This window comes from Aedes aegypti, chromosome 3 (assembly GCF_002204515.2).
Source record: "Aedes aegypti strain LVP_AGWG chromosome 3, AaegL5.0 Primary Assembly, whole genome shotgun sequence".
Lineage (NCBI taxonomy): Eukaryota > Metazoa > Arthropoda > Insecta > Diptera > Culicidae > Aedes > Aedes aegypti.
Window position 1 is genome coordinate 98,421,812 of NC_035109.1, and position 20,634 is coordinate 98,442,445.

At 38.4% G+C, this 20,634-nt stretch overlaps 1 protein-coding gene and 1 long non-coding RNA gene across 7 annotated transcripts in view; one reads left to right on the top strand and one right to left on the bottom strand.

The window, feature by feature from the left end:
* LOC5576331 (nephrin) overlaps positions 1-20,634 on the top strand; it is a 1,001,823-nt gene that overhangs the window by 737,878 nt on the left and 243,311 nt on the right. For all 6 annotated transcript variants that reach the window (XM_021855560.1, XM_021855563.1, XM_021855562.1 and 3 more), the window contains exon 6: positions 10,746-10,897. In XM_021855560.1, the coding sequence (XP_021711252.1) occupies positions 10,746-10,897 (152 nt within the window). The remainder of the gene's footprint in view (positions 1-10,745; positions 10,898-20,634) is intronic.
* Positions 14,254-15,250, bottom strand: LOC110679822. Its single transcript, XR_002502732.1, has 3 exons — positions 15,012-15,250; positions 14,883-14,952; positions 14,254-14,823 (listed from the first exon to the last, which is right to left on the bottom strand). It is a non-coding gene; the product is annotated as an uncharacterized LOC110679822 (long non-coding RNA).

Below are 20,634 nucleotides of genomic sequence, written 5' to 3' on the forward strand. Positions count from 1 at the left end.
AGGGACTATCATTGTTTTAGAAAATCTCGAACTTTAAGGTGATTGTAGAACGAAGCCAAACCTCAAATTTTCAAGAGCACAAGACTTGAGAACCAAACAGCGCTCCGTGTTGAAAATCTATCCCATTAGTCACCACCTGCAAGCAAGCAATTTGATTGGTTTTCAACACGAACTGTTGTCAGATTGTCTCGTCTTGTGCACTTGAAAATAGGGCGTTGTTCAAAACTGAAAAGGCAATAGATGTCTCTTTTTCAGTGGTAGTAAAAACGAAATCCTGAATCAAAGAAAGCACCATGGAAGATGAACTAAACACAAAAAGTTATGTATTCACTTTACACTTGATTTCTAATCACTGCTTTTTTGGGTCAGTTTCCTAATTGCAAGTAATTTACGTTTTTCATTGTTTTCCATGTGTTTTGACAGTTCTCCGACTACCATTCTTCCATGCGTTTGTGTTGAAAGTTTGAGAAATTTGAGAATCCAGCGTAGCGCGATCAGTGGGTGGAATACAAACAACAGTGTCGTCGCTCAGCGGCCGGTGAAAGAAACTGAATGTTCGAAAGGTTGTTGCCTGTACTTTTTGACGCTGGCGCCAACTGTTAGCAGTTAACGCCGCCTAGTGGCCCTTGAGTTATTGAACAATTTTGCCGAAGACGTCATCTTTCTAAGTGGTCAGACTCCTGGGATATTCGCAAAACCAAGGGTGTTGTACAACGTACAACGCGCGACTACTCACGTTACTAAAATTCGCGCGACGACCGTAGGTTAAGGACATAGGGGAATAGCACCAACTCTCGACCCATTCATACGATTTTGGCCTACTTTGTATAAAAATCCGAAAATTGACACAGATTTTTTGTAGGTTGAAAATGAGTGCTTTTCACCTACTAGCATTAATGAATCCATTCTGTATCTGTAGCTTGAGATATATACGTGGGTTATGGCTACGCGTCGGTCCCCCAAGGAATTTTGCAATATCTGTGGATCCAGATGACCAATTATCAATTTCGGCACATATTCTGAAACAAGAAGAGTTTTTTGAGAGCTTGTAAAAAAATGGTGCAAAAATATCAAGAAACAAAAAGGTTATCGCGATTTCACTATTTTTCCCAACGGACTATTCAGACTTTTCAATGTTTGCTTCATCTTTGTATTTTTTTTTTTTTTTTTCCTAAAACATTTTACATTTTCACGAGTAACAAGTTTGCTGAACATTATTGGGTGCTGTTAGTTCCAAAAACTACAAAATGTTCACAAAATCATGTTTAACGCAAAAAAGTCTTAGATTTTTTTTTCAAATTCAAATTGAAATCGCAATAGCTTGTCAATGGTTTGAAGTTTCCTTATATTCATATATATAAAATTAATATAATGTGTTGATAATAAAAAAGGGAATACATGAGTCGATGTTCCATGACTCGATATCGACCCATGGAACCATACTAAAAACAAAATTTCATGGTTACTATGATTATCCCTAGAAGCAGCTTTCCAAAGGATTGCTGTTCCATGACTCGATATTTCCATGAGTCGATGGTCCCTTCAATATCGACTCATGGAGGTTTCACTGTATTATCAAAAAAAAAGCATGTTGAATTCACCCAAACTAATCCACTGTTATAACAGTGGATTAGTTATAACAGAGTTATAACACGTTTTTTTACCCCTTTAGCGCATTTTTTCTAATCAAATATGTTATAATTTTGGCATTTTTGTAGTTAAAACAACAAAATTATAGCACAATTTTTTCGACGATAAACTAAATTAAAAATGTAACTCATTATAATTCAAATTAACAAAAATATAACTCATTCTGAAATTTTACATCACTGAATTATTACAGAATTTGTAGTTTTCTTTACATGAATAAAAACGTGTTATAATTATGTTTAAAATTGTAAAACATCTTGATATAATTTAACGATAAAATAGTTTTTTTAACTATAATTTGGGTTTTTTCTTTCTAAACATGGTTCTATCCCGTTAGACCGCATGTCGTTAGGCCGAAGACCATTAGGCCTCTAACAAAAAAATGTTTTGTCATAAGCGGGCGAAAAGTGCGTAGGCATGATAAATTGTTTAGCTCTTGGTCTATGAAATGGTCGGAGTTAATCATAGAGATACCCAGACATTTTAGTTGTGCTTGTTTTGTGCAATAATATGCAGCAGCGAGCTTTTATAAAATTTTGAAACGAGTATCCTAGAAGCATAGGTTGCAGGTGCGAATCAGGATCTAATCTACGGAGATGAAAAACAATGCGAATACATGAATTCAAAGCATGAATAGCAAATTATTTGCTTAATTTGCCTCAGAACTCAAATTTCATGTGTATAACAATACTTATAAACAAAGTTCATAATACTTCCGATGCTCAAAAGTTATTTTTTATTGGTTTAGAAAAGTTTTGTGTTTTGCCACATAAGAGAAACGAAGAATTTTGTATGGAGACTGTAAGCATGTTGAAAAAATCGATTTAGTCTAAATTTAACCGTGCAATTTCAACCAGATCATATCTGAAATGAAAGTTAAAGTTCGATTTTGCATGGTTGGTGGATTCGAATTTGAATTTGGTCCTTGAGACACGCAAAAATGTCATTTTTGTTACGCTGTGTTATGATAAGGTGTTAGTATGCATGTGGTCTAAATAGAACAGTATGTTGCAAAAATTGAACAGATACTGTATCCGTGGAAAAAACTACAATATTCTCACAAAATTGCAAATAATACAAAAAATATATATTTGCTTTTTTTTTTATAAGTTGCAATTTTCAGCGATTTCAGTGTTTCAAATCATTTTTATGCTCATAAGGTATATTTACTAGAGTTTCAATTTTCCCGGGATTTGACTTCCCGGGAAACGGGAATGAAAATTTTCATTTCCCCGGAATTCCCCGGATCCCGGGAAATTCATGAAAACCGTGAACATCATGCTAATTTGATGGAGTGTTTTTGAATTATCGATGCATATATATATTATAATTTAGACCAGTAAATGTGTACGATTATTTATTTTTTATAAGTAATTTTTTTATGTTTCTCAAAAAAAATCTTTTGGCTTCGTTTTATGCTAGGATTCGAAACAAAAAACTTTATAAATTTAAGCAAAAATCCATGTGCAGATCATTCTAGACAAATCGTATAAAGTTCAAATAATATTGCCCAACGTTAATTCAATCTTTTCGAACATTAAATCAAAAACCAACTAGTCTTTCGTTGAAAATTGAGACTGTTACACAGCGTAACAAAAATGACATTTTTGCGTGTCTCAAATATGTCCCAGCACGTCACAAATTTTAGCTACACTTCGCTACACAGTTGTAAGAAATACTGGTTTAATTGATGTTTCCATGAAATTAAAGATATAATTCATCAAACTTTTTTGTGATCTAGTCCAGCAAGCATGCAAAATAGGACTTCAAGTTTCATTTCAGATATAATTATATTGAAGTGGCTCGATAAAATTTTGATTAAATCAATTTTTTCAACATGCTTGTAGTCTCTATACAAAACTCTTCGTTTCTCTTATATGGTAAAATACAATACTTATCTATAAGTATTGTTATACACATAAAGTTTGAATTCTGTGGTATATTAAGCAAATAAATTGCCTTACAAGCTCACAAACTTGCATGCACGTTGGCTGATAATGTCAAATTTTCCATTTTCAACAGCCAATATTTCAAAATGCATTTTTGAATATATGCATTTTTCGATAACTATTACGAGAAGATTACGATTGCGAAAATCAGCTCAATAAATGAAGAGTAAATTGAACGATGGTTTTAATTTGAATATAGATAATCTTTAGAATTCTTCACTGAAATGAATTTTACTGTAGAAACTACTGAATCCATGGTAAAATTAAGACCTGCACCAACGATTTTCAACCGACTACATTAATCTGTCAACTCTACGAAAACACAGTCAACATCACCCCACAAGAAAATATATTCGGTTTATTTAACTAGAGCTGCAGTATTAATAACTAGAAGAAATCTTGATTTGACAAGTTTGGCAGTATACTTTTGACCACACTGTGTTGCACGGTGGGTGTCTCGGATTAAAAAACAAAGCTTTGTAGAGAATGCTACTATGGACATGGTCACATTTACTTCACTGATCAGTGATGTTTACCAGATTATAGTAAAGTTAACAGATTTTTGTAGTCGGTTGAAAATCGTTGGTGCAGTTCTTAATTCTACCATGGATTCGGTAGATTATACAACAAAATTTGTTTACGTGTAGAGCTTCCCGGGAAAAACGGCAATCCCGGGATGCAGAAAATTATTTCCCAGGAAACGGGAATCCCGGGAAATCTCATTTCCCGGGATTGAAAACTCTAAAATTTACTGAACATTGATGGTGCGCTTTTGTTCAAAAACTACATTTTTTTCTCAGAATAATGAAAATACGAAAACATTATCTACATTTTAATTCTAGCCGTGGTGACAAATTTACTCATAGTAAAAAAATATGCAGAATATTTTCGAAAACTCGTTTTAGCAAACTACAATATTTAACAAAAATGTGAATAGACTTCATTCACCCTTTCTGCTGTTACCGCCATTCTTCAATTTTGTGCATTTGTAGCTCTAAGAACAATGTATGTATTGTGACAATTCTTGCATGTATCTAAGTTGTACATGTACGTAACAAATGTGCTAAATATGAGACAAATCCATGAAGAAATTTAAAAAAATGCTTAAATTGCGAAAAAGATAAGATAGGAGCTACTTTAAACACTTTTATCAATTAATACGATTTGTCATGGTATAAGTCGATTTAACACGGAACCTTTTTTCCCACTGATCCACATCTATGTGATGGACAACGTCTGAAATTTCGATAGAAATCAACACTTTTTGGTAAATAATCGTGATTTTTGAAGTGTATTCCCAAAAACAAACATATTGTGCAACGCCTGGGGGAGATTTTTTTTTTGTATAGCGTAACTATGATCATTAATCATTACTGATAGTCATAGTTTATTCTGAAAAATTAGTTGATCCGTAACTGTAGGGTGACTGTACTTTTCACAGATGGGACTGCTGTGAATCACAGGCAGTATAGATTGTCATCCATTATTATGTTTTTGAATGTTTTTCATTTAACCTAAAAAATTGTCAAGTTATTTATTAAACACTTTTCAGAAACAAATGCTATTCATAATTTTTGGTTTACACTGTGGAAATTCAAGTTTACTTCCTTTCAAATAAAACTGTCAAACAGGAATGTTTGATTGTTTGAGTCGATATAAACAAATGATGTAACTACCAAGTATAGTGGAGGCTAATTAGTTTTGCTTAAAATCATTCGTTCTGATTCTTTATATTATATGAATGATATGTAGACGGATCTCATTAATTCCTATAACTAAGAGTAATTTTTATTCAAAGTACAATCCATGAAGTACAAGAATAATGTTCCACAAGATCGTGAACAATTTCAAATATACTTTTGTTAGGAGTTAGGAGTTCTAAATAGTTTTGAGAAGGCTTAAGAATAGTTTAATATTGGCACATGAAGGCTGTAATTGCTTTGTACTGCGAAAAATATAAAAAATGATCAGTTTTTAAACATTATTGGGCTTATTCTACGAGAGGCGTGGGGTGAGAATTATCAGTGTCGTAAACTGCCCATTAAAGCATAACTGTCCCATATTGATTTTCGAACTAATACCTGTTTTCCTCGCAACATTCATATTTTGATATATACTTTACTATACATATAAAAATTACCACACTTTGTTTGAAAATGTTGTGGAAAAATATGAAGTATATGTAGTCCCATATTGAAAAATAAAGGCATAACAGTCTCTATATGCACTTTCAAACTCAATAATAACTGCAAAACTTAATTTATGTTCACGTTCACAATTTTTGCTGATCAAAAGAAGCAAAATGAGTAATCTGTGCGTTGGTGCTAAATGAATATGGGACGCGAAAATTTCCAGAAAAAAAATTTAAGATTTGTATGAGATGGCAAGCTTTAAACTTTGGGCGTTATTTTCTCAATGCCTACTTTTTCCATATGGGACAGTTATGCTTTTATGGGCAGTATAGCGACGTGACAATACTCGACTCGAGTGAAGTGACTCTCCTTTTGATTTACACGGCGAGACAATTCACTCGTGTCAAGAATTAACACCTTGCTATACGAGACCGACAATTCTCACGTCACGCGACTTGTAGAATAAACCCATATGTTATGAGTTTAATACTTATACGTCCCTTATTTTTCGAAAATGCGAAATGTTATATTAGCGCGTTTGCTCAAAAGGACACGCGACCTACCATTTATGAAAGGAACAACCGTGGTTTTGCTCACTTTTTACTTTATTCTTAAGGGAGATAACAATGCGGCGTTTCATCAAACGCGATTGTTCCTTTCTTGGATCATTTGCCGCGTGGAATTTTGAGCAAATGCGCGATTTTGGAAACTTTACCACAGCCGCGCGGTATATCATATCCAGCGCACCAGACAATAAGTTCGTCATTGTAAGGAGCTCGTTTCAGTGAGAAAAAAATCAGGTAAAAATTTGAAGTCCGTACGTGGTCGCTAAGTGGTCCCCCAACGGTCCCGAAGGTATTACGGTTATTAAGAAATTTTTCCGGTTTGCGGTAGCCGCAGAGTTCAACCGCAGGCTACAAAATCATTCTATCATTCAAGCAAACAACTCAATCATAGTATGTTTGAAAGTGAAAATGTTATGAAAAATAGCAACAAACAAGATTGAGGACGGACCTGGTGTAGTGGTTAGAACACACGCCTCTCACGCCGAGGACCTGGGATCGAATCCCATCCCCGAGATAGTCACTAAAAATTTCAGTGACGACTTCCTTCGGAAGGGAAGTAAAGCCGTTGGTCCCGAGATGAACTAGTCCAGGGCTAAAAATCTCGTTAATAAAGATAGAAAAAAAGCAACAAACAACAAGCATCAAGATGGTATCCAATGTATCATTGAAGCCTACTGATGATTTACCAGTGGAATTCAATGATGTGACAGCTGCGGTAGCTTTTTGTTGAACCGTAAAACGGAAAGTTTTCCCTAAAATTGCAATATTAGGAGTAAATGACCCCGTACGCAAAATCAAGCTCGCTGCTCTTAGAGACTAGACTAGTGCACGCAGCATGAGTACGAAAAGCCACCAGTAACAAATTGTTCTGCGAGCGTTGATAATCAGCATAGTTTGTTTGTTTTCTTTTGGATGATTCGAATATCACGCGGTTCGCGGGTTTTGCTGGGCAATGTTTTGGAAAGCCCAAGCAAGACGCTTCGTTTTCGGGACGTCGAGAGTTCGGTTTTCGGTTCGTGGGTTTTGCTGGGCAGTGTTTTGGAAAGCCCAAACAAGACGCTCCGTTTTCGGGACGCCGGGAGCTTGGTTTTTGTTACGCGGGTTTTGCTGGGCAGTGTTTTGGAAAGCCCAAGCAGGACGCTTCGTTTTCGGGACGCCGGGAGTTTGGTTTTCGGTTCGCGTGTTTTGGAAAGCCCAAGCAAGACGGTTCGATTTCAAGGCGCCGAGAAGTTTTACTGTGTGAGTGCGAATAGATATTCGTGTTCAGTCGAGGATGGATTACCAACTGGTGAGCTCGTTTCATGCTTATGATAACACATTTTTTCATGTAAACGTTACTTTTTTGTAATATTCAATCAAACTTTGTATGGTTCATCACTACAAGTGTCGGCATTATGCCTGTTCAATACAATTCTAATAAACATAGAAACTTTTTGACATTACTTAAAATATTTTTTGAATTGTTCGACATTATGAATGTCGACGTTTATTTTGAAACTTCTACCAAAAACTTTTCTTCTTGAGGCATAAATGTTCAGTAATACTTTTATGTAATTTTCAAACAAACTATGTATGGTTCTTCACTACAAGTGTCGGCATTATTCCTGTTTCATATAATTTAAAATGTACGCATATATATTTCTCTTTTCGCCATTAATAAAATCTTCGTTTGAATGGTTCGACATTACAAATGTTGACGTTTATTTCAAATCTTCTAAAAAAACTTTTTGAGACAAAACTAAAAACTAGCTTTAAGTATAAACCGTATTTTTCCTCCTTATCCATGGATCGCATCACCGGCCAAAGGTGACTCCCAGATCTTTTCCTTCTCCACTAGTAAACACCCTTCCCGTGGTGATTGTGGGGATGCAGTGGTATTCTCGGTCTCTAGAAGCAACAATCATTACACCCTAACATTCCTTCCCCATCCCAACTGACTGTAAGGACTTGGCCGGCGCCGTTATTGATCAATAATATTAGATCTGCTAAAATTGCACTCCGAGAGTAAGCGGAAACTCCCATCCTTTACTTATTTGGATCGCAGTGCAATTATTACCAGTTCCGATCAATCACGGAGTAGCAACCATTGACATGTACAGTCAGTCTATGCTATGCTATGCTTTTGGATGATTCGAATATCACGTAACGCAAAATTTGTCAATTTTAGACCCCCTCCCTCCTCCACATAACAGCTTTTGTATGAATTTATTTTTTTTATAAACCGTAACACTACGGAAGTCTCCCTTCCTACCCCTGTTGCGTTACGTAATATTGGAATGATCCCTTTGTTGTTATGAATTTTATGTCAGTGTACAGTATTATGAAGATATTCACAGTATAAAATATTATTTTACTTAAAATTCTATGCTGATTATCACTTTGTTACTACAGTCATCTCTCCCTTACTCGATATTGAAGAACACAAAACCAGTGCAACTGCGATCTAAGGGACCATCGAGTTAGCCATGAAAACCAACTTTTACTATGGTTCTCTAACTCGATATCGAGATACAGAATATTGAGTAAGGGAGAGTTAACTGTAGTGGCTTTTCGTACTCATGTTGCGTACACTAGAGCAGCGAGCTCGATTTGGCGCACAGGGGTCATCTACAACTAATACCTTTAGGGTCGTTGGGGGACCACTTAGCGTACGGACGGACTTCAAATTTTTACCTGATTTTTTTCTTACCAAAACGAGAACTTTACAATGACGAACTTATAACATTTCGCATTTTCGGAAAAATAAGGGATGGCCTAATGGTCACCCTAATTTTTGGCCGAGGCTGATGGTACCAAAACTGTGTACCGTTTTGAATCATATTACGGACAGCTTCAAATTCCGGACACTTTACTTTGTATGGGAAACATTTCACACGAAATGTTTCAATTTTTGCTGTTCAAGAGTTCTCACTTTCGATGCTCGTTTTAATAAGCTTTTTCTATGAAACTCTATGCAAACTTATAATATCCAACTGCCCTAGACGTCACTTTAGTGGCTTAACAACTTCGACTGATGGTTTGACTTTTTATTAATGATTTCCATGAGCTGTCCGGAATTCGAAGCAAAGTGTCCAGAATATGAGGCAAAAGTGAGGAAGCATCCGGAATAAGAATCACTAAAAAGCTAGATAATTCGATTTATTTAAAAATTATTCAAGTTGCGGAAGCATATTCTTTACCTACCATTTGAAAGTTAAGGGTTCCTGACGCTCGATAACGGTGATAAATCATACAGAATGATTTATTTTGTATGCTCTATGCTGAGTTATACTTAACTAAGGCCTTAAGTGTCCGTAATATGAATCAAAACGGTACTTATTGCGATACTGTATAATTCATACCGCTGGAAATCGAACGTCAAGTTGGAATCCGCATCAGAAGAATCCAATGCGGAGCTGCCAGAAGTTCTCTTCGCTTCATTTTCCTTAAACTAGCTACCAGTCGGGGTCCCACGCTCTCAACGCCATGCCAATTGAATTATCACATTTTAGTGGATTAGGCAAAACCAACCATCCGAAGAAAGCGATGATGCCGAGAAGGGAAGATCTGTCGTCGTCGTTACCAAGTAATGAACTTCGACGCAGCCTTCAAGAGGGGAGAGGGACCGTCATCTGGGCCGGTCTGTGCTCGTCATGCTGAGTTTGAACAACTTGAGAAACGTCTAGCGAAAATCCACTCCATTAGATAATCTCAATAGGATTTGTCGGAATGAGTCAGCGTCATTCGAAGATTCGCATTTTTTGTCAGCGACAGTAGCTCCCCGAGTAGCAAACTATGTCTAAATTATTTCATAAATGTATATTATCGATGTCTAGTTATCTGCATTTGTTATAATTTGAATATGGCAAAATTTATTTTTCATCTTTCATAACATAAATATAACGTAGTACGATATAATCAAACTTATAGATCATCATGTTACAAAAAGTTGGATCACTATTTCTATGTTGATGGCAATATTAGTACCTCATTTCTTAATCATTCATGAAGAAAGTAGCTGAGGAAACAAATTCATTTTGATTTATATCGTTTCAAGTTTTGGCAGTAGGTTACTGGTTTATAATTCTAAATAAAGCAAAATAAGAGCAATAAAATTGATGGATCGTGTTGTTACCTTCAGCAACTCAAATTATTGCTTACGTTTCCGAAACATTATTCTATTTTCTCCATAGCAATTTCCATGTAAATCTACTTGTTTTTAGGCCACCTTCAAATCATCTCCAAAAATGTTGAAAATTTCATTGAACACTGTTCTTAAAGAAGATATGGAAGATAGGTTTTTCAAACTTTTCTGTAGTTTGAATCACCACAACAAATATTTTATTAAATTATATTTGTGTAATTTTCAGCTAGTCGGGTCTGCGTCTCGTTCTCAAATAAGCCCCAGAAAAGAAAGCACAAACTCACGTCAATTTTCTGTTTTTTTTTTTTCTTTCTACTACTTACAGTGCGACCGCTGTTGGTGAAGCTGCAGGGGAAGAACCGACCGCTTTCGGCCAATCACACCTACGACCTGGTGTGTGAAGTTCACGGATCCCGGCCGGCGCCGATCGTCACCTGGTGGAAGGGAAGCACCCAGATGAAGGGTCATCAGGAAACGGTGAGTTGAAGATTTTTTTATTTGTTTTTATTCTAGGAAATTTGGAGGGAAATCGCGTGGAAGATGATTTGGTTTCGGACAGTGCCATGTGCCAACACAGGCAATTTAAGGCGATTGGATTTTTGAAAGTTTTGAATAAGATGCTTCAACGATATTTCAAAGGAAACACCGAAGCGACGGTCAAGCTTTCAGTATTAGTTCCAGGATTATGCATAAATTAGGTACCGTAATCCGGGAGAAAATTGATCACTGGGGTGAATTTGATCAGGTCGGTACCAAATAGCATTTCCTTTCAAGGATGCTTAAACTTCGTTGGCATCACAAACATTCCATGTTTTCTAGTTTATAGATGTCTAATGATGATTTTAAACTATTTCACTTTTATAAAGGTCAGTTTTGCATATTAATATTCTCAGTTGTTAAAGGTGTAAGCAATACTGTTGGAAATATCGGTACATCCTGCGTCGTTGATAGAATTGATGCCCATTTCAAATAATTAATCTACTCGAAGTAGACATTAATACTATTGGTGACGATTAGTTTGCCTTTTGCTAACCAGATTGATCCGTAGCCACTCTTACTATTAGTTAGCTAGACATATTGTTATCATATACGACGTAGGGAATATTACTCTGAGGAAAATGACTGGGAGATTCACTGAGTAGAAATAAGTGGCGACAATCTTATTTTAATATGGTTTTCACATTGCCATAACAAAGAATACCTCTTTTGTTACAATGGTATAAACAATCTAATTCCAGCTTCATTTTCGCAAAATTTATAAGAAGAAAGTAGGCATTGTGAAGCATTGCATTTGCCACCAAAAAGTGAATCTTTTAGGACACTGTAATATAAGCCTAAGGTAACTTGCTAGTTTCGAGAAAGTGTTGAATAGACAAGGAAAGTATTTTTTTCTTTAAGGATTTATGAACGTAATGACCAATAAATACTTTTAACAATAATCATGAAATGAACTAGAACTTCTACTAAACAGCCTAATTTTATTAAAACTTGACGACAACTGACATTTAAGACTCTAATCTTACGTAAAAGACCGAGTAATGAAAATAGCACTTAAATGACAAATTATTCAAAACCATTTCGACTAGACAGTATTAGTTATGATACTACTACACTACGATTTCATACAAATTCTGATGGAGCTGCTGATTTTCACAATGCTTCCTTTTCTAAGAAGCAAGGTAATATGGGTATTGTTCAAAAACTACCACGTCACAATACGAATAAGAAACAGTGTTCATGTGGGCACCATAGCCTAGTCCGTCTGAGTATTGGTCCTGGTAGAGGGGAAACTTGGCAAAAGCCAGACCGAGGGTTCAGCCTTGACAAGTTAAGCTGTCAGGCAGCTCCAACTGAATACCATACAAAAAAAAAATGATACTTCTGGAGGAATTCCTGAAGGAACTCTTGGAAAAAAAACCCTTGAGGAACATCTAAAGCAATTTAACAGGTACTGCTTGAGGTATTACTGGAAGAATTTCTGAAGATACTCCTAGATGAATTCCTGAAAGAACTATTCGAAGAATTCCGAAACACTTGAAAGAGTTCCTGGAGCAGCTCCTGGGAGTATATTTGGAGGGATTACTGGAGGAATACCCTAAGTTACGCCTGGAGTGATCTCAGCAGAAACTCCTACAGGAATTCTTGGAGGAACTCCTGAAGGTATTACTGGATGAATTCCTGAATATTCCGGAAGGGATTCCTTGAAGAATTTCTGGAGGAATTCCTGTAAAAACTTCGGAAGGAATTCCTAAAAAAAAACTCCTAGTGGTATAACTTTAGGTACACCTGGAGGAATTCCTGGCGATAGTCCTGGAGGAATTCTTGAACGAGCCCTTGGTAGAATTATTGAAGGAACTCCTATAGGAATTCTTGAAGGGAACCTTGGAGGAAATCCTGAAAGATCTTTAGAAGGAATTTCTGAAGGAACTATAAGAGGAATTCCTGAAGAAACTCCTGGAGTATTTTCCTGAAGGCACTCCTGGAGGAACTCCTGAGGAGACTCCTGGAGGAATTCCTGAAGAAACTTCCTGAAGAGTTCCTGAAAGAACTCCTGGAAGAACTCCTGAATGAATTCCTAAGAAACTCCTGAAGCAATCCTTGATGAACTCTTGGAGGAATTCCTGAAGGAACTCCTGGAAGAATTTCTGGGGGAATTCCTAACTCCTGAAGACATTCGTGAAGGAATTCCTGAAGTAAATCCTCGAAGATTTCCTGGAGTATTTCCTGAAGGAGCTCCTGGAGGAACTCCTGAAGGAACCTCTGTAGGAATTCATTAAGGAATTCTTGAAAGAACTCCTTTAAAGTAGCTGGAAAATTCAAATTTTTGGGTAAACTCCTGGATGAATTTGACAAGGAATCCCAGGAGGAATCCTTAAAGTAACTTTAGGAGAAATTTCTAAAGATATTTTAGAAGAAATATCTAAAGAATTTTCTCAAGGAACTTCTGTAATAGTTTAAAACTTCGTGGCCGGGTGGTAAGTGTAGCCATGCAGTTAAGCGCATCGTGTCACGGGGTGTGGGTTCGATTCCCGCTACAGTCACCGAAACTGTTCGTCAGGAATGTTTCTTGTCTGTACCATTGGAGCATGTTTTTCCGTTGTCTAGTGGGGATTTCCAGTATGGGTGAAACGTATTCAAAAATAAAATAGAAAAACTAAGAATTTTCCAAGAAATTTGTTCCGGGTATTAGTATGATAAAATCCAAATAAAAACGCTATAACATCCTTCAAGAGTATTTCTTAAGAAAATCTAGAGATATTAATGAAGGTGATTTTTTTTAAGAGTGCTTGGAAGAGTTTTTGAAAATTTTGTGGAGATTACTTGTATACTCTGGGAATGTTCCTTTGACAATAAGAAAAACCTTATGAAATTTCGATGAAAGATTACACAAGAACAACAAAAAGAATTAATTGATTAAAATTAATATAGAGATCCCATGTGAATTTGCTAGTGGGATATTGAGGGGTTCCTTGGATAAATCTTCCGGAAACCCCCTCTGGAAACAATGAGAGAATCTTTGGCCGATTTCTAATAATTCTGGAAACATTTGTAACCTTTTTTCTTATAGAGTGGGGTTTGGTGGTTATTCGAAACTAAAAATGTTTCTAGATATAATCGCTTTGAAATTTGGGCAGTGCTGTTGTGGAAATATTAATGGGTGGTTCACCAGGCGTCTAGGCACCTCTCAAAACTCTTGGTTCTTGTCTATGGGTCAGGCCGGCTAGCCACGCTATGTGTAGTGCGCTAGCGCCGAGGGAACCATACATAATGATTCAAACAGTGGAAATCGGAAGTGTAAGGAATCAAAGTAACTAAATATAGTGACTTATCATGTTTTGCTTCTATTCACTCTGATGCCTCATGTCCATGAACATTACTACTTCTTAATGCTAAACATTATCTCTACTCACTAATGTTATCGTTGGGGCCCATTCCGCTGCATACGATGCATCCTTCTATTGGCAAGCTTCATCCATGGACGTCTTTATGTAGCGCGACAAAGAAGGCCGTCGTCTGTCCCTCCGTTGCACTTTGTCACGCCGATGCACCGTAATCGTCGAACTAAGAGCGATGTGACATGATCGTTGCACTACTGTGTTGCAAGATCGAAGGCTTGTGACATACCATAAATAGCGACGTGACGATTTGCCTCTCCGCATGTAGCGTCGCTTGCTCGAGTGCACACACCTTGTCGTCGCTAGCGGCTATTCTATGCGATGCAGTTTGACCCCGATCTCTCTTAACTGGAGCTTGCGGTTGAACCTCTGCGGCCTCTGGTGTAGGGTATGTGAGATGACGTCCTTCGCTTCAGTCTACTGGATCGTGGCAGCTCTTTCCGGACTTCCTGAGAACTTCGTCACTTGAAACACCGTGAGCGTCGGAGCCTACAAATAAAAGGCCCTCTATTGAGGTGGCTGTCGTTAGCTCATCAGTCAGGAACGGCTGTGATGGTTATATTTACCTGATGAAGGCCTTTCTGAGCTTGTTCTTGGGTGTTCTACCATGAGCTGGTCCAATTGTTATTGTCACTGCTAAAACCACGCATTAGAATTTACAATAGTGCTTAAAGGTTTACGACAACCAAGGTTACCCCATGTAATTCTTCTAGATTTGTCCACTCTAATGAGGCTTTGAGAATGTGATCGTGTACACGGATTACCTGCCAAATGTCAACGTTTCGTGATGTACGGAGTATTTTAACAGCACTTTTGCACAATTTAACCGCACTGATATCAGTCGTTTCTTGCCACATGCGACCAACCACTAGTTTCGACAAAGGTCAAGTCTATTGTTCGGGGCCTCCAATGAGTTTCGATCATGGTTGAGATGGTCAAGGTTCAATATTGTGTGAGCCTAATCACGCATGTAGTGCGTATTCTAGTATTGACCAGAGAGAGAGAGATTTCGCTTGTAGATAATTTCTGCATTTATTGGTATAAACATTACACTCAGAGATTTTTTTGCGCATTTTGTCGGCTTAATCTCAATAATGTAACACATTTCTCTACGGAATTATTGAAGTAATGTGTAACATCCTAATATGATCCGGTGGTCGCATACCGCAAGGAACTAAAAATCCCAATTTCAACCACAATGCCCGATGTGAAGATGAAACTGATTGCGCACAAATTTTGCACAATTGTTTGTGATCCCAAATGGAAGGGAAAAAACTTTGAATTGGTTGAATTTAATCAAATTTGCGCACTATTGCTCATGGAATAGTATACTCGCAGCAGGCTCTGTCCCAGTAGGGTCGTAAGTAAAGAAATAAAACTCTCGCAAAAAAAGGAAAATGCTTCTCGGGTGCGTTTCATCTTTTCCACAAACGTTGATAAATAACATAAATGAAAACAAATCTGTCACCTCTCTTTGGTAATGCACAGAGAACTCACAACTACAAATACACGACAAAGAATATGCTGCCAGACATGCATCCACCGAAGAGTCCCAAATATCGATGCCAACAATTTTTTTCCAAAACAGGGTTCATTGTAATATACCCAAAAATAGCAGTTTTATGTTAATATGTGGATTTTAGGCGATTTGCAAATTTCTCCGTGAGTTTATACATGAGTCGTAATTTTGCCCCGCTGCTAAGTGCGTTTCTCCATAGACAAAAACCAAATTTCAAATTATGTTATTCGGCGATAATAAGTATCCACAAGTATTAGATAAGCTGAGAGAGAGAAGACAGCTGGCTTAGATTGTGAGCTCCCAAAAGTCAAGGGAACCTATCACCAACTGTCACTGGAAAATCGCACATTCGAAGGGCATAGCGTAAAAAAACGGTCAAAAATTAAGTAAACGTAATTAAAGCTTCTAGGTATTTTTCGATGATTTAACGTTTTAAAAAGTTGAATACCTAAATATAGTTTTGTGTTGGCACACTGCTATTAATTTTTCATATTCATATCCGTTTTTAATGGTGAACAACAAGAAGTGAATATTAATTAGTTCATCTGACCGTTGTGCACAACCCGAGAATTGAAAAAAAAATAAATCAAAGAAGACAAGAAAACATACTAACTGCCAGTGAGCTGTCTCCTCTCTCTCAGTAGATAAGTATTGATAAGCTAAACAAAAGTTTTATGCCTTTTTGGAGAAAGATTTCAGTAATAAATCACTCAAAGGGGCTTTTCCCTCTTTCAAAATTTCAAGTAAACAAAATAAATAAATAAATAAGCTAAACAAAGCACCAGGACTACAACAACAAGCGTCAAAAGTGACAGTTATTGGAGTAGCAGAAAAACTAAATTTTGTCGCATGTTTTCAGCATTCCTTTCAACTAGTACGAACCGGATAATCGGGTCACAAAAAAAATCTGCAATAAAAGACCTTGAATATTATCTTTTTTCGTTGTTTTATTTATAAAATATAGTAGCGTAGTAAAAATAATATTTCTAGGAACATTAAGGGTCTTGAGAAGAAAAGTAAATTTTTGACCATTGTTCGAGCTACAGGCTCGATATGTTGCCGGGATTCGGAGGTGTTTCTTCCCGTTCGTGCTTCGAACGGCGCACAGAAACCAGTAGGGACACTTTAGCACTAGGATTCACTATCACAAGTTTCCTTCACTTTCTTAACCGAAAGTGGAAGGTAGACTCTTTATGCACAGGCCTTCTTGAGGCTTCACGAGCACCATAGATTGCTCAAATGATCAGTTTCGTGGATTCACTCACGCACGTATTTTACGATTTCACGCCAACCGATCGATGGACATAGATTTCGGACTTGCAATCGAATTAGATTTGTTCAACTCCACTAGCACACGACACTTTATTCGGTGAATGAGGATAACAATAAAGAAAACTGACCGGGTATAGCCTTGCTTGCAAACGCTTGTATGGTATATTTGCTACTGATCCAATGTAATTGCCGTTTCTTCGGTCAGGCAGAAAGTTGATCGTTCGTATTTCGCTCTCAGTGAAGCTCGTGAGAGTTTATATAATGTTAGGGTGGTTCAAATTCATAGCTTAATTCTAGGGTTAGTAGGGTATTTACATATTTACAAATTCATATTAAAATTATGATCAGCTGATACTGATCATTCCGGCCACCTTGAAACGATCACTTCGTTTCAACAACTCTCTCGTTGCTTCTCGTGATACTCATTCTCTCGTTGTCGATCGGGTGATCTTCGGCGATTCGACACGAAGTACTGTTGAATGGACCAATTCACGGTTGCTAACGTTGATTGACGCCTAGTAAAGCATGAGCGTAGGAGATCTGGAACCAAGAGAGATCCGGTAGAACGAACGACGAGAGTAAATCAAATGGAACGCTAATCACCTGATTGCGCTCTGAATGCGCGTTGAGATGGTTTCGGACCACTCTACCGATCTTAGTGGTTGCAGAAACGGACAGTAGTTGCGTAGTGTTGGTAGACATCAATGGTTGGATGCGATAAAACAATTCAGAAAAATAGTTGAACCATTCATCATTTTCAGGATGTCTCGGTCGCCATGGACAGAAAGGAACAAGCACGCCTTGTGTTGGATGTAAGTCGGCGGCTAAGTTGATATAATGTTGATACTACGTTGACGACTTCGATGAAATGGAGAACTGGAACAACGAAAGATCCGGTAGATCTAACTGAGGAGATAAGATTATTGGAACGCTAATCACCAGATTGCGCTCCAAAAGCGCGTTGAGTCAGTTTCGGACTGCTCTGCCGAACTTTGTAGTCTCCGGAACTAATATCTAGATTAATTGATGATATTACGGGCGATGAAAGATGGTGTAACAAGGGATGATCTGTGAACAATAAAAGACCCGGTAGATCGAACTGACTCAGCTGGAAAGAAAGGAACGCCAATCACCTGATTGCGCCTAATATGCGCATTGAGCCAGTTTCGGACTGCTCTACCGATCTTTGAAGTTTCAGGAAATAGTAACCGATGAGCAGCACTTCAGTTTTTGGTAGATGAACGGAGGGTACTGGTGGATAATCTTCTGAAGGTGCTGGACTTGAAGTTCTTGTTGTCTGGATATACTTCGAGGACTGGAATTTGGTGATCTGACGCATTGTATCTGCTTCGATTTGAGTCTTGGCAACTGCATGCTTGTGTGGTATCTTATCGTAGTGGTAGAACGTTGATTCGGAACGGCTGAGGTTCCGGTAGGCGCTTTCTTGGTGGGTTTAACATGTTTGGCCGCCGGAAGGTAGTGTGGAGATTCTTTGTGAACATATTCTACGTGCTTGCGTTTGGTTTGCTTTGTGGTTATTGGCTTACGATTGCGTTGCTGCATTAGATCATACGAGTGGGGCGATTCGATTTTCTGGGATTTGGTGTTGGTGACTTGCGGATAATCGGACCGAAAAGGGTGTACGGCGGACCCTTCATCGTGAATTCGAGTGGTGGTGTTTGTTTTCGGATCAATGCACTGGTTTGGTGGGTTTATTGGGTCATGATCGACGGCCTCAGGCTCATGATAGTGTATTGGTTGAATGGGATGATTCACCATAGCTAGATAGCAAACTGGCGAAGGAACAGCGGAGTTTACTGAAACCTTTCCGGATACCGTCCATCCAAAGTGTGTGTTGATGAACATTGGCATGGTATCACTGATTGACAAACGATGACCAGTGTGGAGTTTGTGATAGTGCTCTCCACCTATGATGATATCGATCATGCTCGGCACATTGAATTGCGGGTCGGCCAAAGGAACGTTAGGCAGGTTCCATGAATCTGTATTGACGGTGATTGTCGGAAGGTTTGCGGTGGGCTTCTGCATAACGAGAAAATCGAGTGTGGTGGAGATGTTGCAAATTTTTGATTTGATCGTGGCTGTGATCCTACTCCTGACTTGCTTGACAGATTTTCCTAGTCCCGAAACTGTAACGTCCACGGTGGCTCGAGGAATACCAAGCGAATTTACCAGCTTCTTGCTCACAAAATTGGACATTGATGCGGAATCAAGGAGTGCTCTAACTGGGATTTCCTTTCCGTTTTGATCAATGACAAGGAGAGAAACTGTTTCCAGAAGGACTGTGCTATTGTTGGATTGGACAGCCATGCTAACTTCAGGAGGATGCGATGTTCCTGAGGGTCCCGCAATTGCCATTGCGGAGGAATCGGGTTGCTGTGTAGAAGGCTTCGTCGTATCTACATGAGAAGTAGGGGCTGTTTCGGCTTGATCATGCAGCATTGAATGGTGTCTGGCGTGGCAGGTTCGGCAACTAAACCTTGACTTGCAAAATCTCGCTTGATGATTCGGACGAAAACAGTTCCAGCACAAGCTTCTCTGCGATACCAACTCTCTTCGTTGGGTTATGGACAACTTGATGAATGTTGGGCACTGGTGTAGCAAATGCGTTTCGGAGCAGACAAGGCACTGAGGGATACTTGGAACGGGATCGGTAGTAGCTGTGTTGGCTACGGACTTCACTGAAGCAGTTATCTTTGCTGGAGGGCCGGCCACCTTGGAATTGGTCGACGAAATTCGCTGTTGCAGATCGCTTGACACAGATTTCAGCATTCGCACGTGCTGAGAAAGGAATTCGATGAGCTCTTCGTACTTGACGTCATCCTTTTGGCGAGTCTCGTGCTCCCAGGATCGAAGGGTAGCCGCATCCAGCTTATTCGAAAGTATGAAGATAAGAGGAGTATCCCAATGAACGACAGGTTCACCTAGCTTGGCCAAAGCTTTCACACGCCGCTGAAAGTCGTCTACCAACGTATTGAGATCCTGTGCTGACTCCTGCTTTATCATCGGTAAATCGAACAAGCCTCGAAACAGTTCTTTCCGCAAGAAACGTTTGTTATCGTATCGCTTCATTAGTGCATCCCACGTAGATGCATAGTTGTTCGCTTGAACGTCTACGCTCTCGAATGGCTTCTTCGCTTCTCCCTCCAACGATTGCAATAAGTAGTGGAGCTTATTGACGGTCGGTATGTCGTCGTTACTGTGGATCATCGAAATGAAGTTGTCTCGGAATGAAATCCACCTAGATTCATCTCCGCTAAATTTCGGAAGGTCGATCTTCGGTAGCCGATGGTGGAAACTTGCTGCGCTTTGATGTGTGAGGTTGTTGAAAAACGTTGAATCCAACGTTGAATGTTGGCCGGGGTTCATTTTAGACAGTAAAAAACCCTTGAGCACACAGTATTTGTCCTCAAAAGCTGTGCGAACCTCAATATGCTCCTCGAACTTCTCGCTGTCAAGCCTTTCGATTTCCCCTTGTGTACGCTGGAACTCTTGGTTTATTCTGT